Source organism: Peromyscus eremicus, chromosome 5 (genome assembly GCF_949786415.1).
Source record: "Peromyscus eremicus chromosome 5, PerEre_H2_v1, whole genome shotgun sequence".
Lineage (NCBI taxonomy): Eukaryota > Metazoa > Chordata > Mammalia > Rodentia > Cricetidae > Peromyscus > Peromyscus eremicus.
Window position 1 is genome coordinate 90811632 of NC_081420.1, and position 27285 is coordinate 90838916.

The window sequence follows — 27285 nt, forward strand, 5'->3', positions numbered from 1 at the left end:
AGTAAGTACTTCCCCTTCCTTCTTCTCTTCCTCTTCCTCCTCCACTTTTTTTCAATCATCATCCAAACAAGAAATGTATTTGGCATGGCATCTACTGGAAAGAATACCATTTGGTTGCACATATCACATTATCAGCCAACAACAATATTTGGCATCTAACTAGGACAATCATCTGCAGGCTGCAAGGAAGGTCTCACTTCGTGGAGAACAGGTTGAGTTCCATAGTGATCGGTCCCAGGAGGTCATCAGTGGATATTGAAGGATACCCTTCCCCATGCTTTGGCTGACAAGACTTGAGGTTCATTCTCATGCATCAAAATCCCAATGTCTGTCCAGAGATGTCTCTTTTTCAGACCCAGGAGTGTCCCTATCATCAAGATGTCCTAAGCATTTGTTATAAACTTCTAGGTTCAAGGGTATAAATAAATAATGAGGGGTCTGGGGCTGCAGCTCACTCGGTAGAATACTTGCCAATTCAGAAACCCTGGGTTTGATGTCCAGCATCATATAAACTGGACATGGTGGTGCTTGCCTGTAATCCTAACATTAGAGAGGTTCAGACAGGAAAATCAAGCATTCAAGGCCAGCTTCTGCTACATGGTGAGGTCAATGCCAGCCTGGACTAAATTAGACCCTGTCTCAAAAACAAACAAACAAACAAACACACAAACACACAAACAAACTAAAACTGAGCAGAGCTGGGTGGTGGTGGATCACGCCTTGAATCCTAGGATAGAGGAGAGGGTACGGGGGGGGGGTGCGGGGTTCAGGGCCAGCCTGCTCTACAGAGGGAGTTCCAGGATAGCCAGGGCTATGAAGAGAAATCCTGTTTCGAAAAAAAATTAAATAAAAATAAAATAAAACAAACAAACAAAAAATAGAGAGGACCCAGAAAGAAAATAGAAAATCGCTTATTATGTCAATATTCAGAAATAATTACAGTCAGCATTTAGGGTGGGGGGGTCCATCTTTAGGTATTTATTTGGACCCATATCTTTATGTCTACCCCAGAATTTGACATCAGAGCTCAGTCTGAACTATCTCAGAATGCTAGGCTGCATGGTTGGTAACAGGCTTCCTAAATTTCCCTTACCCCACCTAGGAGCCGGGGTGACTTACGCTGTGCTTTCGGGTAATCTAACTCTGGCTGAGTTCACCACCGAGCGTGGCTTGAGACCCTACAATCTGACTCTGGACAGAGAAACCCAGGAGCTGCTGGGCCCTGGGAGGCACCACCTCAACATCCGAGCTGTTGGCAACAGCACCGCCTCCGCCCCCTCCGGAAACATCACCGTCCACTTCGTGGAGCTGCTGTCGGGGCTGCAGGCCTCCTGGGCTTCTGACCACATGGAGCTTGGGTGTGACCTGTTGGTCAATGTCTCAGTGGCTCGTGGTACCCTGGAGGAGGTGACCTTGGAGGTGGCAGGACTCAATGCAAACTTCTCCCAGAAGGAAGAGAGCGGTGGACAGTCATCTGGGACCTACCGCGTGGAGATTCCTGTTGAAGGTACTGGGGTTGGTAGCTTCCCCTTCCAGGTCCCCTTTTTATATTTCTGATTTGGTTGCATCAGTTTTTCAGAGACTCCTGGGTACAATGATGGCTTACCTGGTGACCCTGCCTGAGACCCTCCTCAGTAAGGGGACACATACTCTCTGCTGCCCTTAGAGTTTCCAGCTGTCTGCAGGAGCTCTCAGCCTGGACACTTCTCATGTCATTTATGTTGTTTTCTTTCCTAATTATTCTTTGATAACATCATATATGGAGATAATACATTTTTATCATATTTATCCATCATTATTATCCTCTCAGTCGCCTCCCAGTGCCAGTCCTTGTCGTGGTGTGACGCCTTGACCTGCATGTATATTAAGCATCATGTTCCTTCACCTGTGTGTTCCCAGAGCCTTGCCCAGGCCTGGTATATTGTAGGACTCATAAGTGTGTAAGAGGCTGAGCGATTCTAGGGCTGCCGTCAGGCAGTCAGACAGGCACATCTAGGGAGAGCTGTCTCCTCTTGTGTCACACAGTTGTGACAACATCACTGACTCTTTCCCTTTGCATTGCAGGCAACTTTCTGGTCACCGTGCATGTGCGGAATGCTCTCTCAGACTTGAGCTTGGACATGGGGAGCATCACAGTCACAGGCAAGGTGTTTCCACACTCAGGAGTCCAGGGCACTGAACCTGCCAGGAGCCTAGGGAGGGGCCCTTAAGACAGGGCTCTGAACTTGGAGTTCGTTCCACGGTCTCAGAATCCTCTGGGTGCTCTATAGACACGGTCACAGAAAGTACCAGAAAAGTTCCGCACCAAATGTGCACAGATGAACTCCTTGAACTGCACGGTGCAGTGCTCAGACATAATGTTCATAGTATCTCAGGCATTCGGACATGGAGAAGTACCTGAGGTGGACTGAAGGCTTCTTCACCTCTCCTGTGATGGCCCGAGGGTGTGGCTCAGTGGTAGAATTCTTTAGCTCACAGAAGCCCTGGGTCCCACCCCTAGTGCTGCGAAAACAATAACAAAAATATACCAGGTGAGGGCTGGGGAAGTGACTCAGTGGGTCGAGAGCTTGATGTGCAGGTGTGAGCACCTGAGGTCAGATCCCCAGCACTCATGCAAAAGCCAGTTGAGGAAGCCACACATCTGTCACCCACCAAGGCTTGTCACCTGTGTGTCTGTCGCCCGAATGGGTTTCTCCACATTCCTGGGACCATTTACAAAGACATCTCAGGGCATGTTCAACACAATCTTCTCTTTGTTTATCATAGTTTTTTTTTATTTTTATTTTTTGAGAGGGGTCTTACTTGTGTTGTCTAGACTTGCTCCCTTCACCCCCACCCCAAGCTGGGGCCTTGAGTGTGTGCCACAGTCGCTGCAGGACTCTGCCTTGGACAACTTTGTACAATATTCTCCGACAACCTTTAATGCTTGTTCTCATCATGTTCACAGCCCCTTCCGGTCTCCAAGAACTACCTGGAATGAACGCTGAAGCAAAGAACGTGAGCATCTTTACAACATTTAACTTCACAAGAAAAAGACATCCAAGTGCTTTGCTTTCAGTTTGGGGTTTAGGATAGCGACAGGGCACCCCCCAGGAATTCCCAAGCTGTCTTCCATTTGGAAAGAGGTCTAGAAGTGTGTTCTCTAACTACAACAGGGTTAGGTTGTAAAAAATAACACTGGGTCATGTAGGTAGTCCTTAGGAAGTAAGTAGCACACTTCTGTTTAAAAAAATAGGTGAAATAGGAAACCATAGGGGAAATTAGAAACTATTTCTTTCTTTTTTTTTTTTAAGATTTTATTTATTTATTATGTATACAGTGTCCTGCCTGCACGTATGCCTGCAGGTCAGAAGAGGGCACCAGATCTCATTACAGATGGTTGTGAGCCACCATGTGGTTGCTGGGAATTGAACTCAGGACCTCTGGAAGACCAGTCAGTACTCTTAACCGCTGAGCCATCTCTCCAGCCCCTAGAAACTATTTCTAACTAAAATTATAATGGCGATACAGTGGATCCATGTTTGTGGCTGTGGCTAAAGCGGTACTCAGAGGGAAATTCATAGCTGTTAGTGCTTATTTTGCAACAGGCTCATGTTCGTCAGTGTTTATGCCAGAGTCTTCAGATCCTTCCCCTTGACACTGTTCATGAATGTGTTTACCGAATAACAAAGACCTACTGCACATTTACAGTGTTCAGGAATTGGCATTAGGGGCTGAGGGTGTGATGTGGAAAAGGCAGATTGTGGTCTCTTTGCTTTCGTGAAGCTTAGAGATAGACAGAGGAGAAGAAAGAAGAAACTGAGAATTGTGTATCTACCAAGAACCCCTCAGGTGTGCTGATGGCAATGGTCAGAGTGTGGTCTCACAGATGTGCTCAGAGGTGACATGAGGACTGAGAGGGATGGCTCAGTGGATAAGGCTCTTGCTACACGGAGTAAGCAGGACATGATAGTAAGCACCTGAAATCCCGGTGCTCTTACAAGATGGAAAGTGAAGACAGGAGAATTCCCGGGAGGACAAAAGCCAGTCAGCCAGGCCTGTGCAGAGGAGGTTAAGAGCCTGGGTCCCAAACAAAGTGGAAGGCCAGGACTGACACCTGAGGTGTCCTCAGACCTCCACACACTCATGGCATGCACAGCCCATCAGAGGTTGAGTTTCACTGTAGCCTTGTGCTATTCTGGGTCAAGATGTGAACAAGAGGACCCATAGCTAAGCTGTTTAACAGGTCCCATCAGCAATTACTCCCAGAATTCACCTTGGGACCCCGATTCCTCTTCTAGGACTGACACGTTCTCCACTGTTGCCTAGCCAGCCCTCTCTCCTCTTCCTTTCCATGCTTCTGGGAGACCATTCCAAAGGAAGCTTCCCTGGCTCTGTCCAGGGAGAGTCAGATGCTAACAAGTCCTCAGTGAGACAGAGACTTAGGACATGCCTGGAGGACACAGGCTCATGACCCACTCTGTCTTGTTGGTTGTTTTTGTTCTTTTGGGAGGTCCACCACCCAGATCCCAAATAAATCACACATGGAGGCTTATTCTTAATTATAAATGCCCGTCCTTAGCTTAGCTAGTTTCTTGTCAGCTTTTCTTAACTTAAATTCACCCATCTACCATTTGCCTCTGGGCTTTTACCTTTTTCTGTATATCTTTCTTTCTTACTCAGTTGCTGGTTGTGTAGCTGGGTGCTGGCCCCTGGGTCCTCCTCTATCTCTCACTCCTGCTTCACTCCCAGATTTCTCCTTCTATTTATTCTCTCTACCTGCCAGCCCCACCTATCCTTTCTCCTGCCTCACTATTGGCCATTCATCTCTTTATTAGACCATCAGGTGTTTTAGACAGGCAAAGCAACACAGCTTCACAGAATTTTTTTTAAAAATGCAACAGAAAAGAATGCAACACATCTTTGCATCATTAAACAAATATTCCACATCACAAACAAATGTAACATACCTTAAAATAATATTTTACAGCATTTCCCCCTTTTCGTCTAAATAAAAAGTTTTTCACTTTAACATAGTAAAACTATACACAACAAAAACAGTTATCAAGTGAAAATTACATTTACAATATTCTGTCCATTTGTAGTTTGTGTATTGAGAGAAAATAATGCATTATCTATCCTATCTTAGTGAATCCAAAGTTTCTACTTAGCTTGCTGTTCTTTTATTCAGTGCTGCCCTGCTGGCTGAACAGCAGTGCCTCTTAAAGGAGCCATGTCCTTTTTCTTTAAAACAATTTTTTTTCAGCTCTATCAGGTCCAATATAGAAATACGAGCCCCATGTTGGTATGCCAAAATGTTGTTTTTGGGTTTTTTACTCTTTACTCTTTTAGGGGGCCTGCCACACAGCTCCAAAATAAATCACATACAGATGCTTATCCAGTGAGCTTCAGAGATCCATTTGTCTCATCTCTCCAAGCACATGCTGCTGCCCTCAGTGGGTTTGGGAGTTGAATTCAGGTCAACACACTTGCAAAGCAAAGGCCTTACAAACTGCACCATCTCTCCCCAAACCGCTCAAGGGATTCTTAACTGACTGCCTCCATCTTCCACATCCTCCTGCTTCCTCTAAGTTAATATCCTCTAATCAAGCACAGGTAGTGCCTTGAGTTTTAAGTGTCTGTTAATGTCCCTGTCTTTCTTATCTACCTTAAGGGCAACAGTTGGGTCTCTGTTACCATGTCTCCAGTCATCAGCACAGGGCCTGGCTCAGAATGGCTTCTGTCCAGTTGACTGCACAGTGAGTCCTAAGCCTGCGCTGGAGGTAAAGCTACCCAATGAGTCTTAGGAAGGCATTACATGCTCCTGAGGGAAACCCCAGGGCAGAGGACCATCCAGAACTTTCTATGCTCTGAGTCTCACCCCGTGGCTACTGTCAGCACACACTGCTCTGGGGTGGAGGGTAGGTTGGCAGGACTCTACAGTGAAGCTGAACAGTGTTGTCTCACCGGTGGTCACTTCCTCTGCAGGGAGACACAAGGGACATGAACGTGTTCATTCAGCCTGAACTGTACGTGGACCCTTTCACAGAAGTCACACTGGGCTGGCCAGATGATGACCCAGACTTGGTCTTCCACTGGTCCTGTGGTAGGTGGTGTACACCTGATCCTGATCCCCTCCCCCATCACTGATGAGTGAGTGTTGTCGGGTTTGCCTGTTCTCATCTTCAGTCTTCATCTGACACGATTCATGGCTGACACTGTCGACCTGTGTGTGCCAGAGTGTAAATCACAGGAATGGGTGTGGAGGAGTAACAGCAAACCAAGGAGGGATGGTGGCCCTGAACACGGAGGACAGGGGCAGGGGGAGATTTAAAAAAGTAACAAAACATAAAAAGCCATTCTGCTTTGTTAATTGACACCATGCACTGGCAAGTCCAGAAAAGGCTTGTGACCAGATAGTCCCCCTCTGAGAGGGTCATTCCCTCCTAACACACAGCACCATAAACACACACACACACATACACCACACATACAAACATTCCACACACACATACAAATACATAGACACACACATACACCACCCATACACACACACAGCATAACTTGCCACACACATACAAACATTACACACACATACAAATACATAGACACACACATACAAATACATAGACACACACATACACCAGACACACACACACATACAAATACACAAACACATACATACTTGAGACACACATACACACACACCTCACCAAGGAGAGTCCAGGCACCTTTCTTCAAACAAAGATAGTAGCACATACTTCCAAAAGTAGGTGTCTCCCTTTTTATAGGGCTATACCCTAGCTACACACTCATTTTAGAAATAAAATGCTACAAGTGATGCTGCTGTCTTGTTTTGTTTTGTTTTCATGGAATAACATGTCCTGAGCACTTGGGAGGTAGAAGATGTAGGCTCATGAGTTCAGGTTCAACTATATATGGATTCAAGGCCAGTTAGTGCTATATGAGACCCTGGCTTGAAAATCCCAAACAACAACAACAACAATAATCCTCTGCACATTAAAAAAAAATTGTGTATTTTTATTTGTTTATGTCTTTTGCCTGTATGCATGTATGTGCACCGTGTGTGTGCCTGGTACCCACAGAGGTCAAAAGAGGGTGTTGGATCTCGTGGAACTGGAGTTACAGATAGTTATGAGTTGCAATGTGGGTGCTGGGAACTGAACCTGGGTCCTCTGCAATAGCAGTCAGTGCTCTTAGTTGCTGAGCCAGCTCATCTTAGCGCCATAGTATCTCCCTGTCCATCCTGATTTTCATAATTGTAGCACAGCAGAGAGCCCGGTCACCGTGTAGTCACTGTTGACACTTGGGTTTTTCCACTGCTCTGCTCTGATAAACAACCCTGCCAGGCTTCATCTTCTGTGGCTACTTTCTCAACTAAAATTTCTAAAAATGGAGTAATCGGGCCTTGTGAGATGGCTCAGCAGGTAAAAGCACATGCTGCCAAGCCTAACAACCCAAGTTCAATCCCTGGAACCCACACAGTGGAGGGAAAAACGGACTCCTTCAAGTGGTCCTCTGCCCTCCACATGCACTCAGGAGGCAGGAGCAGGAAGATGATCTGTTTGAAGCTAGCTCAGGCTGTGCAGCCAGACCCCGTCTCAACAAAACCAAACCACCAACCACAAAAGCCTCGCTCAACCAGAAAGTCCATGGTGTGTCAGGTTCAGGGATGCTGTGCACAGGTGTCTGCCCATCTCTCTCAGGACGCTGCTGGGCTCAGTGGAGTGACTGTGTGGAGAGGCAACTGCTCCACACAGACCAAAGGATGCTGGTGCTCCACACCTCCTGTCTGCCACCGCTCAACTCTGCTGTCACCCTGCACTTGGCTATCCTGAGGGGCCAGGAACTGGAGAAAGAGACAGAACAGTGCCTCTATGTGTTTTCTCCCCTGGACCTTGGGCCTCAAATCAGGTGAGACATGTGGGCATGTTCTTCATCAGCAAGCACCACTCAGGGGTGGGACCTATAGGTCAGGTCTCACCTATGCCCCCATTGGGGTGGCAACCTGGGGATCAACAATAAATAGCATGAAGAGACAGCAGAGGTTTATGAAGACTTCTTCATCCAGGGACAGAAAGGGTTTCCCATAGGAGGTGGAGCTCAACAGAGACCTGGAGGAGGGATATGTGGGGAGGAGGAAGAGTGAGGCAGGGTCTTGCAGGTCATGCCAGATTTAGGTCTTTCACCCCGGAGTCTCTAGGGAAAGCTACTTGTCTTAGTTAGGGTTTCTATTGCTGTGACAAAACACCACGACCAAAGAACAAGTTGGGGAGGAAAGAGTTTATCTGGCTGACACTTCCACAGCACTGTTCATCATCAAAAGAAGTCAGGACAGGAACTCAAACAAGGCAGGATCCTGGAGGCAGCAGCTGATGCAGAGGCCATGGAGGGGTGCTGCTTACTGGTTTGCTTCCCATGGCTTGTTCAGTCTGCTTTGTTATAGAATCCAGGACCACCAGGCCAGGGATGGCACCACCCACAACGGGTTAGGCCCTCCCCAGTGATCACTAATTAAGAAAATGCCCTACAACCTGACCTGATGGAGGCATTTTCTCAAAGCTCCCTCCATTCACATAACTCTAACTTGTGTGTCAGGTTAACCTAAGACCAGCCAACACGTTGCCCAGCATCTCTGTGCAGGAGGGACATGGTCACAGCTTGCATTGAAACACTCTCCTATCGGGATAGAATGGGCCTGGAGGAGATGGTTTAGCATTTTACAGGAGTGGAGGTAGGAGCTTGAGGTAGCTGGGCCTGTCAGCCAGGTCCCTGCTGGAAGCAGACGGCTCATTGTAGTCAGAAACTGATTACAGGTGGGTAAGGTGTGAGTGAACAGGACTGGAGGAATAGCTTAGGAGACAATGCAGGACTGTGACAGGGCGGGGTGAACCATCACTTGCAGAGGTGAGAGGGGTCATGCCTAGAATCCCCTCTGGACCACAGCTGCTGGAGAGGGACAGGAGCCATAGCCGTTACCTGATGGGGCACCGGCTCTGCTGCTTTAGCCCTTCGGGAATCAACGAGAAACAGCCTCATGGTCTCCTCAGACCACCTTCTCTCCTCAAACCTCCCGGGCCCATACCAATGCTGGACCCAAGCAGAAGCTTGGAGGGTGGGAGCTGAGGCATTGGCTCTGCAGAAAGAGGGCTGTAGAAACCCACCAGCCTGCTTGTACTTGACTTGACGAGAGAAGAGGGAAGGTTGGAGGCGGACCTGGAGATGCATTAGACAGGCGGCGGATGTCAGTGCGACCTCTCAGGCTCCAGGGAGGGGTAGGACACCCTACAGAAGGCTCAGGGGGCTGGAGAGATGACGGCTTATTTGATAAAGTGTTTGCTGTGCAAGCATGAGGACAGAGGTTCAGATCCACAACACTCAAGCAAAAATCCAGACATAGTACCATGGCTCTACCAAGTCCAGGACAGGGGAGGCAGGTCTTGCTGGCCAGGAGCTCTAGGCAAATAAGTGATCTTCAGGTTCAGTAAGGGATCTCATCTGAAACAATATGATGAAGAGAGTAGACACCAATACCGATCTCTGACCTCCATGTGCATGTGCACAAAAGTACACACACACACAGAGGGGGGCGGGGAGCTGGAACCAATCCCGCAAGTCCTCTGAGCCCGGCATGCTCATAAGTGCTCTAGGAGTTGTGACATGTCACTCTCAGAGCGGCTCTCATCGTTCACTGTATGGTGCCAGCTGCCACCTTTATCAACACTGAAGAGAATCTCAGAAGTTATTTGGCTTTCTCCGCTTCCTTTGCAGCTAGGGAAACCAAGACTTAGAGGTTAAGTGACTCATACAAGGGGAGCCTTCCTAAGTGACAGGGTTGGGATTGGAAGCGAGGGGCCTATCCTGGCCTCCCCTCCACATCACTGCAAGTAGAGTGACATGGGGATCCAGTCATGTCCTGACTCTCTTCACCGGCTTGCAGACCAGGGTCTGTCCTGGTTAGGTTAGAACATTGGTGGCTTTTAGTCCATCTTTCATTTGGCCACATCCCACCCTTTTTGCAGACTTAAAGATTAGGCAAGTGGTCGTGATGCCTGAGGGAGCTTTCTCTCTTTATTCTCTGTACCTTCCAGCTGTGAGAAGAACTGCCAGCCAGCGAAAGCCAACCAAGACGTTCTGCTTACAGTCACTGTGGGAGATGAAAGCCCAATGACCATGTTCAGCTGGTACTTAGATGATACCTCATCAGAGAAGGTGAGATGCCACAGCCACTCAGGAGAAACTGTCTCCTCCAAGAGGACCAGACTTACGCTGCAGGCCAGGTCCTGAGCCAGGGTGGACCAACCATACTCGGAGCCAGTGCGGGCAGTCAGGAAGATTTGGGGACATGCTTCAGAAGGGCCTGAGGGAATTCTAACAGGTGAATGGATACAAAGGAGCCAGGTCTATGGGGGAGGCAGACACTGTTGCCCTCAGCTAAAGCCCCCTGCCAGGATGCATGCATCCCCCAGCTGCTACGTAGGGGCCTAATGGCCTACAATTGATGAACAGGAAAGTCAAACAGCCTAGCATCCTTGCCCCAAAGACATTTCTGTGGCATACCTCACATGGCTGAGGTCCCTCAGGGCCACACTGAGAAGGATGCTCCTCTCACTCCCTTCTCTGCCCTATTTACTTGCTGATTCCCCCAGAAAGTTCACCCTCCATAAGTGACCGGCACACACACTCCTCCTCAGGCTCCTCCCTCCATAAGTGACCTGCACACACTCCTCCTCAGACTCCTCCCTCCATAAGTGACCTGCACACACTCCTCCTCAGACTCCTCCCTCCATAAGTGACCTGCATACACTCCTCCTCAGACCCCTCCCTCCATAAGTGACCTGCACACACACACTCCTCCTCAGGCTCCTCCCTCCATAAGTGACCTGCACACACACCTCCTCCTCAGGCTCCTCCCTCCATGAGTGACCTGCACACACACACTCCTCCTCAGGCTCCTCCCTCCATAAGTGACCTGCATACACACTCCTCCTCAGGCTCCTCCCTCCATAAGTGACCTGCATACACACTCCTCCTCAGGCTCCTCCCTCCATAAGTGACCTGCACACACACACTCCTTCTCAGGCTCCTCCCTCCATAAGTGACATGCATACACACTCCTCCTCAGGCTCCTCCCTCCATAAGTGACCTGCACACACACACTCCTCCTCAGGCTCCTCCCTCCATAAGTGACCTGCACACACACACTCCTCCTCAGGCTCCTCCCTCCATGAGTGACCTGCACACACTTTTCCTCAGACTCCTTTTCTGGGAACCTAACCTCAGACAAGCTACAAGGCTGGAGATTGACTGTTTACTGACCTCCTAGGAAGCAGCAATGCCTTCACTCATCAGAGTTTCAGTCTCGGGGATGGAAGCCATGGGACTGAGGATGTCCAGGTTCCTACCCAACAGACTTTAAGGCCCTCAGCGCTGTTCCCTTGCAGGCTGAGCCCCCCCCTGACGCCTGCAGACTCAGAGGATTTTGGCCACGCTCGCTGACCCTCCTTCACCACAATTCCTCTGTGCTGCTGCTGAACAGCAGCTTCCTGCAGACCTGGGGACCTGTTGTTCGAATCCGGGTCACAGGTGAGAAGCGGCCACCTCACCTCTTGTCACAGACACAAGACGGACTCGGAAAGGCTAAAATAAGGAACTTTGGCCTAGCATGGGGCCAGAGTCTGGGCTTTCTACCTAGGAGACTTTGGGCAAACGATCTGACGTCTTGTTGCCTCAGTCCCCTCCCATGTAAATCTGGGGTGATCTAAATACCTGCCCTGGAATCGTTATCACGAACGATGATTGGCGGAGTGCCATGGAGACAAGCGGGCCACCCTAAGTCAACCTGTGTGTCCTACCAGGAGAAGTCAGAGTTACCCACTGAAAATGAGCCCAGTGCTCAGAGAGACACAAAACACAGACTGCTATGCTTTCTAAGAACACGTCCTTTGACTTTCTCTTTCCTCAGTGCTGGGGCTGCAGGCCGGTGCCGCCTGGGCCGGCTGTTGATTCCGTATTCCCTAACGCAGCCCACAGAGCGCCCACAGCCAGACAAACTGAGGCACTGGTTCAGTGGGCGCTCCTGCTCTACTGCAGGCCTTCCCAACTGAGTGAAGCCAAGACACTAGTTGTCACCACATAAGATTCTCCTTTGCTCGGCTCTGGCAGCCATGTGCTCTTTTTGAAGCAGGCATGGTGGCACATTGCTGCAGGATAGACCGGGGCTCACGGCTGAGGGTGTGAGGATGGGAAGAGATAGCTTCCGGGTAAGTTGCTCATAATGTTGCTATGAGGAAGTTGTTGTTGGCTCCACCTTACAGACAACAGAGGTCAAGTCCAAGGCCACTTGGATAGTGAATAGCCGAACTAGAATTCCAGCTCCACATCTGCCTGAGTCTCTCCTCTCTGCCCATTTTCTCAAAGCGAGCACCAGGGCCTTGCATTGGAGACAATTGTTAGATATGAGTATTTGGGGGCCTACCCCAGAATCTGCAGAGAGGTCAGAGGGTTCGGGGTTGCAGAGGCCAGAAATCTTTGTTCAACAAGCTCCCCAGGTCATCCTGAAGAGGGGTTAAGTTTTAGGACACACAGTCTCCTAAGCACAATGAATCTTCACTTCCCAGCACTGACCAGCCATGCCTACGGGGAGGATACCTACGTGATCAGCATGCTACCTCGACCGGAGGTGCCTGCCTGTGCAATCGTCCTGGAGGAGGGTACTACACTGACAAGCTTCGCTGTCTTCTGCACCACCTCCACAGCCCCAGGGCCCCTGGAGTACTGCTTCTGTCTGCAGTCAGGTACCAGCTAAAGACCACTCTTCCCTCAGCCTCCAGGATCATCCTCTCCAGGAACGGGGACTGTCCCCGTCAGGGAGCTACAATAGAATATGTTCTAGAATGGACAGAGGCTGACAGGATGAGGGACTCCTAAGCCTTGGTCATCCCCAAAGCACTGGCCTCGTCGCAGCATCTGCCCAAGCCCAGAGGACACAATGGCTGTAAAGTATATGAAAGGGTTTAATGGATGAAGAGACCCAACAGGTAGGGACATACCAAGTCATAGTCCTAGACATACACACACACACACACACACACACACACACACACACACACACACACACACACACGAGAGAGAGAGAGAGAGAGAGAGAGAGAGAGAGAGAGAGAGAGAGAGGGAGGGAGAGAGAGAGAGGGAGGGAGAAGGAGAGGGGGAGGAGGGAGAGGCACTGTGACTCTTTGAAAGTCCAGAGCTAGAGCTACCTTGAAAGACAGAACTCGATCTGGTTCATAGAAGCTTCAACACTTTCACTGATGCCCATTTGTAAGTGGCAGCAGAGAATGACAATGTCCCAGGACAAGCAAATCTCAAAGAAAGTTTTTTTTTGCAAAGGTTCACAGAGAGTGACCATCAAACACCCTACCTACAATGTCAGTCACGTCAGTCATGGCAACCACACCCAGAGCAGCAGTGAATGTGAAGATATGAGTGGCCTGGGGCAGCTCACTCCATTTACTATTCCATTTTGGTGCCTGTTGGTTCTCCCTGTGGCCTTGAGCATTTGGGGACTGTCACATGAGCTCTGTGTGGGCCTTAGCCCAAGTGAAACTTTCATCCAAACTGAGGCACCATGAGTGGAGCTGGTGTACTCTGCCATATCCTGCCCCAGACACCACAAACATAAACAATGTACCTTGACTAGGGACAGGTGGGTGTAAGCCCTTCTAGGGAGTATAGTTTTCATGGGGTGCCCTGTCAAGGAATTGGCAAACATGGGGCTGTTAAGAAGGCAATGACTGGGTCTGAGTGTGGAAAGAAAAAGAAAACCCAAGCAAGGAGAGTAGGCTTCATTCCCAAACGCCTCCCCTCTGCACCCAGAGGGAGAGGCCAGATTTCCCCTTTCATCCCCAACCCCCATCTCATACAGGTGAGCGAGAAGGCAGTGTGGTCGCACAACAGTGAGTGTTCAGCTGTGAGCCAATAGCTTCATGAATGTCTGCACACTACACCGTGTGTGACTGGAGACTCCCATGATGTGTGGGTCTTCTTTACGGAACAAAAGATATTCATCCATTCACTTATGTTTACGACAGATACATGCCAAATGCCAGGCTGTGTTCTGAGTGCTAGGTATGTACCCATGAACACGACAGAGAAAATCTTTAACTTCATGATCTTCAACGTCTAGTGGCAGAGACATCTGGTAAACCATGACATGTACCACAGGGGGTGTTGCTTGAGACATAGAGACTGGGAATTTCTCTGTAGGTGCTGTGGGCAGGGTAAAGGGCTGCAGGAGAGTGCTTGTCCAGAGTACTTACACATAGGAGGCCCTGGACTCCATCCCAGACTGTAAAACCAAACCCCAAACCAACACCGACGCCAAGGGTGGTGTGGCTCATGTCCATGGTCCCAGCACTTGAGAGTCTAGGGCAGGAGGACTGTGGTGAGTTCAAGACCAGCCGGGGCTCTATGGTGAGTTCTAGGCCAGGCTGGACTATGGAGTAAGACGTTGTCTCAGAAACACAAACTAAGAACAATGAAAAACCCCAAGCAAATAACAACGAACAACAAACACTGGGCTGGCTCAGTGGCTCAGTGGGTACAGGGGCTTGCTGCTCTGTTTGTGACTTGAGTTTAATCCTCAGACACACCACCTTAATGGTGGTAGGAGAGAACCAACACCATGAAGTTATCCTCTGCCCTCCATACGTGTGCTGTGGCACACAAGTATAAACACATATACACATGTCACACACATTCATACATCATATGCACATTATATACACACATATGAATATTAAAAAACAAACAAACAAAACATACCCACCTAACTCACGTTGCTGACTCCTAAAGGGGTGTGGAGTTTTCAGGGGCTGCTCCTACTCTTCCTTTCTCTCCCTGCACTCTCTACCTTCTGTTTCTTCATGTTGTAATTTGGTTTACCATATTATAAAAACAAAAACACCAAAACCTGTAGCTGGAGTTTTTCTCCCCAGTCCCGCCAAGCCCTGGCAATCCCATAGCCCACTTATAAAATAAACACATAGATGCTTATATTATTTAAACTGCTCAGCCATTAGCTCAGGCCTACCATTGTCTAGCTCTTACACTTATACTCAGCCCATTTCTGTAAATCTATATGTCGTCACATATTCCATGGCTTTACCTGCTGTCTTTACATGATGTTCCCTGGACAGCAGGCTGGCGTCTCCCCCAGCTTCTACCTCCCAGCCTCTCCTGTCTGTTTGTCCCGCCTATCCTATACTTCCTGCCTGGCTACTGGCCAATCAGCGTTTTATTTATTCACAACATACAGGACATCCCACAGCACAAACCAAAACAAGCCAGCCCGGGGCTGGAGAGATGGCTCAGCAGTTAAGAGCACTTGTTGCTCTTCCAGAGGACCCAGGTTCTACTCCCAGCACCTACATAGTAGCTCACAACCATCTCTAGCTCCAGTTCCAGGGGATTCATCATCCTCTTCTGGACCCTTTAGGGACCAGGCATGCCTGTGGTGCACATACATACACGTCGACAAAACAACTATATACATAAAATAAAAATAAATAAATCCTGGGCTGGAGAGATGGCTCAGCGGTTAAGAGCACTGGCCACTCTTCCAGAGGTCCCGAGTTCAATTCTCAGCAACCACATGCTGGCTCATAGCCATCTATAATGGGATCCAATGCCCACCTCTCGCAAGCAAAGGGACTCATATAAATATAAATATAAAGCAGACAGAGCACTCATATAAATAAATCTTTAAAAGTGTTTTAGTTTAACCACCACAAGAAATAAAAACGCACTTGCAAATAGGGAGAAGGTCCTTCAGTTCTTCACACACTTTAGGGAAGTGATTCAAAAGGTACAGCAACCTGTGGGTTCCCAGATTGGCCGCCACACCTTCAGTAGCTGGGGCTTCTCTGTCCCTGTGACAAGGAGCTTGGCTCTGACCTCCTAATTGCTTCGTTTCCGCTTGGCCAGGTTCCTGCCTCCACTGTGGCCTTGAACCAGCACTCCCTGCTCTGTACCTACCACTTGGGAAAGAGAAGGATGGTTTCGTCTTGACCATGGTCATCTCTGTCACCAATCAGGCAGGAGACAGAGAGCAGACCCAAGTGGCGGTTAAGGTGGGTGATGGTGATGACTGGTGTTTCTGTGCTGGGCACTGTCTCCACCCAGCTGAGCCTCAGGAACTACAAGGCATGTGGAGGCAGCTGAGGGCATGGGTGATGACTAGCCTATTCACTCATTCCTTCCACAAATATTTACAGAACACCCATCCACCATGTGCCAAGTCCTGAGGAGACAGCCGTGGACACATGGATACAGCCTCTATCTTTGTGTATCTTATGATTTAGTAGCCAGAGCATAGGGAGGTCCTGGGAGCAGGGGCAAGTTGAAACAGAAGAACTCAGGCATGAGCTAGGACTGAGCTCAGCCAACAGAACTCAGCGGGGATCCTGGAGAGATCTCAAGAGAAGTTCCTGGCTGGGAGGCAGGTGCAGGTGGGGGGTGGCTGGGATAAGGAAGGCAGCTGAAGGTGGAGGGTGGGTTTGCCCAAGATGTGCTGTTGGAAGCTATCAGCTACCTAATGCCAATGGGTCCAGGTGCCCTCCAGCCTCAGGAAGGGCCAACGAGCTCTTCTGCTAGGCCTGCTCTGCTCCCAGACCCATGGCTTAGGAGCCAGCTTCTTGAACAAAGATCACTGAGCCCATTTCTGGTTTCTTTGGCAGGTGAGACATGGTAACACAGGTAGTGACAATGTGACATTCCAAGCTATTGTGTCAGAGAGAATCACCGCAGCTCTGCAAGACGAGCATGGCCATGAACAGCTTCTCCTATTTGCCAAGGCTGTGTCCTCTGAACTTAATCAGGAGGACCAGAGCCCAGGCTCTGGGCAACTTAGAACAGATATCAAGTGGAAGGTTCGTGAAGTGGGTCCTTTAAAAATCTGCATGCGGCTTCTTGGGCTGGGGGCAGTGCTCATGAATCAGAGAAGCCTTGAATGTCTCCCAGTGGTCACTGTCCCTTTCTGCTTTAGTTCTTTCCAATGAGGGGCATAAAATGAAGAACGTATCTTCTTTATTGGTAACCCACGTTCTCTGCCCAACACCGTGGAGTCACAGCCTTCCGGAAGCTGAAGGGAATTGGAGAGCCTCACTCCAGCTCCCTCACACTGAAGATGACAAAGCCAAGGACCAGAGGAAGAAAGACATCGGGCTGCCTGGGCAAGGCTGAGAACTCTCTGGAGGCTGTAGGGGAGAATCTACTTCTTAGTTTTTCCAGCTTCTAGGTCATCACTAGTCCTGGGCTCCTAACCTCCTTTTCCGTGTGTGTGTGTGTGTGTTTGTGTGTGTGTGTGTGTGTGTGTGTGTGTGTTTATAGGCTCTAGGGGATGGAGCTTAGATCCTCATTCTTGCATTCTAAGTACTTAACTAACCAAGCCAGCAGCACCCCAGCACCCCCTTCCTAGATTTTTGAAACCCTCTCCTCTCCCCATCTCTGCACCCATCACCCATCTCCTTCCTCAGTGTTCCCACCGCTCTCCTACAGAGACCCTTGCAATTACAGCGCTCCCACCCGTAACTGCCGAAGGATCTCCCCATGGGAAGGCACCGAGCTGAACTGTATCTTCAGAATGACTTTGTCAAATTACCTTTCCTTTCTTTCTGTGAGGCAATATGGTCACAGGTTTCCAAGACCCAGATGTGGGTATCTTTTGGCCATTATCCTGTCTGCCATATATATCCAGGTCTACAGAGCCTGGATGAGCCCAGTCATTCCTAAGACCCCCAATTCTCCTGCAAGGCCTTCACAGAGGCTTTGAAATATAGGTCCTTTCTTGGCCTTTCTCCCTCTGTGCCAAGGTCCGAGAGCTCGTGCTGAGATCACTGTCCATGCTCGCCACTGGCCTGGAGAGCATGCAGAGGGTGCAGGGTTTGGCTGAGGCTCTGAGAGAAGTGACTCACTGCAGTGAGGAGCTCACCCTTGTGGCCCAGGTAAGAATTTCCACTGGCTGAGCCAGGCCACAGCACACATTCCTCCACGCTGTGGGGGTGGCAACCCATTAGGGTATAGATCAAAGAAGTCCCTCAGTTATGGTGCTGTCCTGGGGCTACAAGACTTCCCCCATCTTCTTTCCTAGAGTCCTTCATGGGCCCATGACAGATCCCAGTGCCTCACTCTGGGCTTATGGCCTGTATGCTTACTGCCCACTGGTGGGCACCAGAGGGAGTTCTGGATCCTATTCATCTTGGGTCTCAAGCGTGTGTCCAGATATTGCTGCTGACCCACTGTGTGTTAGCCTAACATACAGCTGCTGGCTCCCACTTTTCTAGCCTGGGGTCTCCCTGATCCCCAAGCTTCCCCACCTGCTCACATGACAGGGGATTCACACAGTGCTCAGTGACTGGTGGGGATGGGGCACAAGTACCTTAGTTCCCAGACACTCTTGGTGAGGAAGCCCTGAGCAGAACTGAATTCCAGGTAACAGGCTTGTACCTTCTGCATTGACCTCTGACTCTTCCCTCTCTCACTTCCCCACTCCCTTAGAATGTTCCCTGGATTCACCTTCAAACCAATGACTCACACTCATATTTTTGCTTCAGGATCATCTTCCTGAAGAATTATAGCCAAGTACTACGTTCCCAGGGTATGGCAGCCCAGGGTCAAAATGAAGTCACAAAGTCATGGAGAGAGAGAAGTGCCCTGGTCCTGCCCAGCTGCTTTGCCTGGGGTTGGGGGGTCCTATCCTCACAGATCTCCTGACCTGAACTCAGCAAGGATGGATGTAACCGGATGCGGAGCTTTCTGTCCCGTATGCCTAATTATACCCAGCAGTTGCTTCCCAAGTTACCATTTAGAGGCTTATATTAATTATAAATGCTTGGCCAATGGCTCAGGCTTGTTACTAGTTCTTACATTTAAATGAACTCATATTTCTTATCTATGCCTTGCCTCATGCTTGTTACCCCATTTTCTACATGTCTTGCTTCCTCAGTGGCTGGCTGGCATCTGCCCCAACTCCACCCTTCTTCATCTCCGTCCTCAGTTTGATTGTACCGCCTAACCTTATCTTGCCTCGCCATTGGCCAAAACTGCTTTATTATCAACCAATGAGAGCAACACACATTTACAAGGGTACAGAAGGATATCCCACAGCAGTTGAAACTATTCCCGGGCCCTGTGCTGTTGATGAGACACTCCCTGTGCCTACCCCATCTGCTCATTTGTCTGTTTTATGCACACCTGCCTAAACACACCCCTCTAGACATCCCCCATTCCCCACTTCTGTGCATTTGTGCTTACATTAATAATTCTACAAATGCTTCTTGAATGCCTGTGTGCCAGTGTTGAACTCACTCACACACGGACCTGTCCTCATGGTACTTCCAGTCTACTGGGGCACCTAGACATTAAACAAATGATTTCACAAACACAAATAAAATTACAAAATTGGGATGAGTGTTATGTCCAGCTATCTACCATCCATCCACCTATGCATCCTTTCTCCATCCATCCACCCTCCACGCAGACATTCTTTCTCTATCAGTCTCTCACCCATGCTCCATTTACCTTCCTCCCATTTTTCATCCATCCATCCTCAATCCATCTCTTGTCCACCTGTCATCCATCTGTCTATCTATCCTCCACCTGTCCTCCATCCATCATTTTCCTCACATCCGTATTTCATGCCTCTGGTCGATAAATGTTACTAAACGCCTGTTATGTGTAGGATATTGTGCAAAGTACCCTGGAGTTGGTCAGAGGCAGACCAGGTTACTCTCCCAGAAGAACTTCAATCCTAGTGAAGAAGAAAGAGCCAGTTATAAGTCAGGCTGCTTATGTCAGGCTCTGCTCTACCTCTTCCCTGGTTTGGGCCTCCTGTGCACCCCTCCAGTACAATCTTTATTCTCTGAATGGTCCTTGCCAGGCAGGGCCTCACACTGTTTCTCTTTCTTTGGGTGAGCCCAGTGGGAGGCCAGCCAGGTCCTGCAGCATGCCACAGAAGCTCTGTTGACAGCCAGTGCCAAGGTTCATCCTGAGGATCAGAGACGCCAGGAAGCCACCAGGGCCATGTTTCAGGCTGTGGGGAGTGTGCTGGAAGCTTCCCTCAGCCACGGATCAGAAGAGCCTATGGAGGCCAACAGCAGCCAGGTGGGTGCCCTGACCAGAGGCAGAGCTCACCCACACTGCATGCCCAGCTTATTGTTGCAAGTGGATCCTTCTCAACAGCCTACAGACGGAGGGAAGCAGGTGCAAAGATTACAGTGTTTCTTGGGAGCTGGGAGGAAGGTTCTTGAAAGTAGAGTGTGGGTCGGCACACAGAACAGGGGTGCTGCACTCAGTGAACCCCGCCTGTCATTTGGGAGCCAAGTCCCCCAAGTTCCCTAAGCCTCCTTCCCTCATCTGTGGCTGGAGGCACTTTGCCTCATCCTCAGCAACTGTCCACTGGACAGATTATATGACCCACTCTGCAAGTTTGGGCAATGTCATGGCTCTTGTATCCAAGAATACAGAATGTCTTTAGGAGTCAGACACCCAGAGCAAGAAAGGAGGGATAGATGTGACTTCCAGAGTCACTGGTGGGCCTTGAGAGTACTGCCTCTCAGGACAGCATTATGGCAGAGCCACAAAGCCTGATGGTAGCTGCTCCACAGTCCTTCGTCTCATGGGCTTCCTTTCCTATTCAAAGAGAACTGAAGGACAGACACATGCAAAGATGCAAAGTCATACCCTCACATGTGTCCACATGTTCAGATACTAAACAGACTCCTGTGCTCATCCTTATACACTCATACATACACACCCTTCACAATTACACATGCACACCCACACAGGCACATGGCCATACACTTGTGCACATACCTGGAAGCCCCCGAACACACATGCTTCATACCTTCAAGCACATACACACAGACATAGATTTACATTCTCACGTGGCAGTGCAGTGGTATATAAACTCTTAGAGGTGGTTTCAGCAATACGTCAAGCTGCCCATGATACTCAGACATACTTAAATACATACACTCAGATCAACACCCAAATTCAGTCCTATACACTCACATTTTCACATGCTAGTGCTCACACTGACTTGCATGTACACACTCAAACATACATATATGCAGTCACATCTCAAATACAGTCATGGATACACACAAACATAAATGTAAATACACAGACAGACAGACAGACAGACAGACACACACACACACACACACACACACACAGAGCCTATGAGGTCTTCCACTAGGTTCCTATCCGAGCTTTGTTTTTCATCATGAGGATGTGTCTAAAATTTTTTAAACATTTATTAATTTGAAGGGCACACATGCCACAGTATGCATGTGGAGGTCAGAGGACAACCCATGAGAATTGATTCCCTCCTTCCACCATGTGGGTCCCTGGGATGGAACTCAGGTCGTCAGGTTTAGTTGCAAGCACCTTACCCTCTGAGCCAACTAACTGGTACCAAATGTGTCTTACCTGGTGGTTTGGATGGGGCAGGGAGCTGAGCTTGCCTTGCCTGTGGCTCTTACCTCTCCTGGAGCAAGACATAGGCCATGTGTACACACTCGCAGCACAGCCACACAGTACAATGGCTCTTCATATGGATTCTGGAGCCAGGTTTCCTGAGAGCCTTGGTTTGTCTCACCAATATGTGACTTTCCCAATTCACCTCTTCTCTGTGTTCTTTCCAAGGGGCTGAAAAGCATCTGAATCATGGGGCTGCTGTGAGGGTGGAAGAGTCCACGGGAGTCAGGCATGTGGATGCCTGCTTTGCCCGTGACCTGCAGGGCTGACTCTGTCTATCACTTCCCCATCCTCTCCCAGTCCCTGCCAGGAGTCCCACACTAACCTCATGACAGCAGCCAAGGGGGCCTATGGTGACAGTCCACAGTAGGATTCTGTTTCCTTTCCAGGCTCACATTGTGGCCCAGCTACTTCAGGTTGTAGACGATTTGCAGACTGCCCTCCTGCTGGGGACGTTGCCAGGGGGCCTTCCAGCCATCCTGGTCACCCCTTCCATCTCTGTGTACACAAACAGGTACTAAGCTGCACTGTGCATGCACAAGAAAGTTGATGACCTAACCCACATCCCAAGCTACCCAAGACAGGGCCCAGAGGCCGGTCTTAGGACTGGAGAAGCATTGGGACCCAGGCCTGGTGTGTGGGTGTAATGGAGTCTTTCCACCATGAAGGTGTTTGTTTGGGGCAGAAAGAGAATTATGGAGGGCTAAGCCCAGTGTTTGAGTTACCTGAGTGAGTCTTGAGAAAGTCCCAGCAGAACTGTGCAGGTAAGGGGGCAAATAAGTGGGACCACCTCCTCTCACATGCTATCCTCACTGTGTCCTGGGTGGTCCTGGCTATCCCACTGGTTATAGAGAGCCCATGGAGGTCCCAGACAGACTGTGAGTATTCCCAGGCAGATTTGCCTCAGTGAGCACCGACCAGGGCTTTGAGATACTTCCTGTTGTGCGTGTTTCCCAGGGGAGTTACTTTGATGTATTTACATATTTATTTGTTGACATAGGGTCTCGCTGTGTAGCCTTGGCTGACCTGGGACTAGATATGTAGACCAGGCTAGCCTCAGAATTGCAGTAATCACTCTGCCCCTGCCTCAGTGCTGGCTTTATAGGCATGTGAGCTACCATGGCCAGCCTGGGGCATCTATTTTAATTCACCCAGATATAGAGACAGAAGAAAGAAATAATTCCACCCAAGTTAACTTGGTACTAATATAGGTAACTAATATAGGGTTAGTTATAGGAGTATGGGCAACTTACAGGTGGGTACACCATTGAAGGAAAGAACCCCACTTCCCAGCAATGATTACCTGCTTATATATTCTTGGGGAGGGAAGGGGGTCTTATGTGTCCCCTGAGCCTCACAAGCCTTGTGACCTTTCTCGTCCTTTTACAGTGGAATGTTAATGGACCCAGTCTTAGAGCCATTAACTGATCACAGTTACTCTGATACACAATATCGAAGATCAGGTCCAACTCAGAGGAAACAGACACACACACATCAATGCCACTCCCTGGCCAGTAGGCAGGAGGGGGTTCCCTCACTATGCCCTAGTCTTTGGCTCCTCAGACCAGGGTTGCTCTCTTGGGTCCCAGTGACAGATTCCATAAGCAATATTGATCTCTGAAAACAGTTTCTGGGTCTTAACAAAGGGGACAAGGTCAATGGTCGGAAAAGATGGGGCTAGAAGCTCATGGCTTCAAAGGTCAAGGCAGGTAGGGGGAGAAACTTGGAGAAATGATTCGCCAGCCACCAGCTAAGTACTGAGGCTATTCTAGGGATTGAGAATCAGTTCTAAGCAACTCTGTGTGTTCGTGGACCTCCAATCCACACAGGGGCACCAGCAGCTTTTGATGCTGCTTTTATGTGAAACACAGAAGCCGCTAAACACAAACTACAGCCATCTCTGACAGTAAAGTGGAGTTGTCGTCCCCCAGCCCCCCGCCTCCCAGTGCACAATGGGGTTCTTCCTCAAACACTGACTTTCTTTTCTTCCTATTCTCACCCTATGGTCAGAATACAGCCACGGAGTTGGCAAGGCTCTTCAGTGCACACTGCCACCGCTGACTCTGTGACCTTCACCCTGCCTGCCGCCACCTCCCTCTGGCCTATGGAGGACAGCCAGGAGCCTGTGGACATAAGGGTAACCCAGCAATGCCTCCTCCAAGACAACCTTTCTAGTGGGTGTTTGCTCACTGATGATACCAGCAGCCCCATCCATTACGGATGAGGTTCAGTATCTCATCAAAGCCACAGCCACACAAGTGGGACTCACACCCCACAGCTCTGGACACCCAAGTCCATTTTTTTCCAGTGGGTTGCAAGTTTCCTCCAGCGGCCTTGGCTTTGTGAGTTGTTGTGAAGTAAGCTCTCCAGGCTCCCATCTGTGACTCATACAAAGACCAGGGTCCCTTTCATCCCAGACTGAGGCACAGCTGAGTCTCCTGAATGCTAGTGAAACTAGACCAACTTTCTCTTAGTTTCTTCTTCTTCTTCTTCTTCTTCTTCTTCTTCTTCTTCTTCTTCTTCTTCTTCTTCTTCTTCTTCTTCTTCTTCTTCTCCTTCTCCTTCTCCTTCTCCTTCTCCTTCTCCTTCTCCTTCTCTTTCTCCTCTTTCTTTTTTTGTTTTGTTTTATTTTGTTTCGAGACAGAGTTGTTCTGTGTAGTTTTGGTGCCTGTCCTGGGTCTTGCTCTGTAGACCAAGGCTGGCCTCGAACTCACAGAGATCTGCCTGGCTCTGCCTCCCAAGTGCTAGGATTAAAGGCATGTGCCACCACCACCCGGCTCTTAGACATTTCTTACCACCCCTGGTAGCCATAGGGTTGTTTTTAGGATGCCTGTGAGCAGGAGTTTCAAATCTGTGGCTCCTCAGTCCTTCATATAACATGGTATGGTAGTTACATAAAACCAATGCACAGCTTCACATGTACATAATATATATGTAAGTATATGTATATATATATTATATATGGAGAGGGAGGAAGGTAAGAAAAGAAAGACTCACTATGTAGTCTTGACTGGCCTGGAATTAACTGTATAGACCAAGTTGGCTTTGAACTCACAGAGATCAGCCTGTTTCTGCCTCCTGAGTGCTAGGGTTAAAAACACTGCTGCCATGCTCAGCCTACACCTCTGCATATACTTTAAATAAAGTCAAGGTTGCTTGAAACAGTTGATACAATGTAAATGCTACACAAATAGTTAATGAAAAACATGTTATTTTTGGAGAATGGCAAGAAAAATTAGTACCCATACAGATGCAATTTTTTCAAATATTTTCAGTCCACATTTAGCTGAGTCCACAGACACAAAACTAAAGAAATGAACATCTGACTATATTGACTCTGGGTGAAGAAAGACTGGCTGATTCCCAGGGCCAGCCCTCTGAGACCACATCTTTGGAAACCACCATCAGTTACAGGCTTCTGCATCCATCCCAAAGAGCAAGGCCTACTCACCCAGTCTCAGGATTCACTGTTCACACGGGGGCCTGCTCATCTCCCACCCCTCATCAGTTTCTCTTGCTCTTGGCTTTTAGATGGTGAGTTTCTCACAGAACCCCTTCCTTTCCCGAAGCCGGTTTGAAGTCAGTGGAACTGTTGGTGGACTCCGTCTGACCAGCTCCAGTGGTCATCCCATCCCGGTGAAGAACCTGTCGCAGAATATTGAGGTAGGCACTGGGGTGCCATCGGAAGTCAGATGGCACTTGGCCTCCTCTTCAGCTTGGTTTGGGACCGAATGGACCAGTTGTGAAAACAACAGAGAAATCATTCAAAGTACCCCCTAACACTGGATTTCGTATTCTACTGAAAATCATGCATATATGACCATTCACACATCTTTGGTGTATGACAAGTTTTCCTGGGAATGTAAATCTGTTGGGTGAAATTCTAATCATTACACAAACCAAATGTTCATTTTAAAGGCCCGTAGTGCAGCCTCCAAAATGCCATTAGGTTTTCTTTAAACGTAAGCAAGAGTGCTAACATGCCATGGGCACTTAGACTCCTTCAAGAGTTCCCTGGCTTTTCTCCTAGTCATCTACCGTTTCCTCTCAGTGGCTGGTTAGCATTTTGTGGGGGTGCCTCCATCCTCATCCATGGCACCTGTGAATGTGCTACCAGGGACCTGGCAGATAAGATGCAGTTAAGGACCTGGAGATGGGCAGTTGAGTCTGGATTGCTCAGGGGCCCAGTGAAGTCACAAGGGGTCTCAGAAAAGGGAAGTAGAAGGGGCTTTGATGACTGCTGATGACACAGAGAGAGGCTGGGGTGATGGGAGAAACAGATGAGAAACCTAGGACCACAGGTGGCCTGTAGAACTGAGAAGGATGGGAAGACAACCCCCGCCCCCCCAGAACCTGCCACGGAGATCTTCCTGTCCACATCGGCCCTATGACGCCGTAGGGCTTGCACATCGCTTGCCCTGCCCCTCTGCCTGGCTCTAACTCTTTGTTCCTGAAAACAGATCCTGTTGCCCCGGATTTCAGAACACAGCGAGCCAACGATGCTGAGCCTGGCCACCCCGGAAGCTCTGTGGGTGAATGTGACTACAGGGGAGGCAGCTCTGGGGATACAGCTGCACTGGGGACCCGGAGTCCCACTCACACTCAGCCTGGGCTACGGCTACCATCCCAATGAGACCAGCTACGATGCCCAAACACACCTGCCTCCTGGGGCTGTCGCAGGTAGTCGGCCTCCCGGGCTGTTTCTTGAGCGGCTTCCTGGGTGTGGCCAGCTTCAAGCTAAGGTGTCAAAGGAAAAAAAAAAAAATCAAAGAACAAGGCCAGGGAGACGACTCAGTCATTAAAATATAAGGATCAGAGTCCAGTCCTGAGAAACCACATAAAAAGTTTGATGTAGTAGCCTATGCCTGTGATGTCAGTCCTGGGAGCGGGGAGGATCAGAGATGGGAGGGTCCTGGGGTTCCCTGGCTGCCAGCCTCACTGAATCTGAAGCTGAAAAAACTTGTCTCAAAAACAAAACAAAACAAACAAACAAACAAGCAAAACATGGAATGGAGAGATGGCTCAGCAGTCAAGGGCACACATTGCACTTGCAGAGGTCCCTCCCCATCATTCATGCTGGCAGGTTCGCAATCCCTCTGTAATTCCAGCTCCAGGAGGATCCATGCCTCTGGCCTCTGTGGGCACCTGAACTCACATTCACATATCCCGCCCCTAGTGCACATAATTATTATTAATAATAATAATAATAAGTCTTTTTTTAAAAAGAATAAAATAGGGTAGAGAAGCATTGAGGAAGACATCCAGTGTCAGCCTCTGCTCTTACAATGCACACGTGTATGCACACCCACACACAAACACACTCAAAATTAGTTAATTGAAAAGCAAAGAACAAACTGCTTGCCTTCTTCAGCAGCTTTCCTGGGCTGATGTTATTGGTGTTATTTACCCTCCCCCCCCCAATTAGGTAAACATTTAGTATGTGCCATGGAGATGTGGATGAGCCCATAAAGAACCTTCTGGGGCCAGCTGTAGAAATCTCCACGTTCCAGATATGAGCAGAGAGGGTCAAGCCAGGTGCAGAGCAGTCCCAGAACTTGGGAGCTGAGGCAGGAGGACCAATAGGGCCAGTAGGTTCAGCCTTCACTACATAGCAAGTTTGAGGCTAGCCTGGACTACATAAGACCCTGCCTCAAAACTACAAAACAAATAATTAAGGACATAGAAATTCAATAACCAATTGAATAACCAAATTCAATAAGAACAAGTTGTGACCCTTCGTGTCCTGCC

The 27285-nt window shown here is 49.0% G+C and overlaps 1 protein-coding gene across 1 annotated transcript in view; it reads left to right on the plus strand.

Annotated features, from left to right (window-relative positions):
• LOC131911091 (polycystin-1-like protein 2) overlaps positions 1 to 27285 on the plus strand; it is an 87543-nt gene that overhangs the window by 9699 nt on the left and 50559 nt on the right. The window contains exons 5-20 of the mRNA XM_059263053.1: positions 1103 to 1507; positions 2065 to 2142; positions 2948 to 2997; positions 5968 to 6085; positions 7707 to 7914; positions 10092 to 10212; positions 11445 to 11586; positions 12621 to 12797; positions 15985 to 16130; positions 16737 to 16928; positions 17871 to 18002; positions 19978 to 20160; positions 21927 to 22051; positions 23548 to 23674; positions 25069 to 25200; positions 25998 to 26217. Coding sequence (XP_059119036.1) covers positions 1103 to 1507; positions 2065 to 2142; positions 2948 to 2997; positions 5968 to 6085; positions 7707 to 7914; positions 10092 to 10212; positions 11445 to 11586; positions 12621 to 12797; positions 15985 to 16130; positions 16737 to 16928; positions 17871 to 18002; positions 19978 to 20160; positions 21927 to 22051; positions 23548 to 23674; positions 25069 to 25200; positions 25998 to 26217 — 2556 coding nt within the window. The remainder of the gene's footprint in view (positions 1 to 1102; positions 1508 to 2064; positions 2143 to 2947; positions 2998 to 5967; positions 6086 to 7706; positions 7915 to 10091; positions 10213 to 11444; positions 11587 to 12620; positions 12798 to 15984; positions 16131 to 16736; positions 16929 to 17870; positions 18003 to 19977; positions 20161 to 21926; positions 22052 to 23547; positions 23675 to 25068; positions 25201 to 25997; positions 26218 to 27285) is intronic.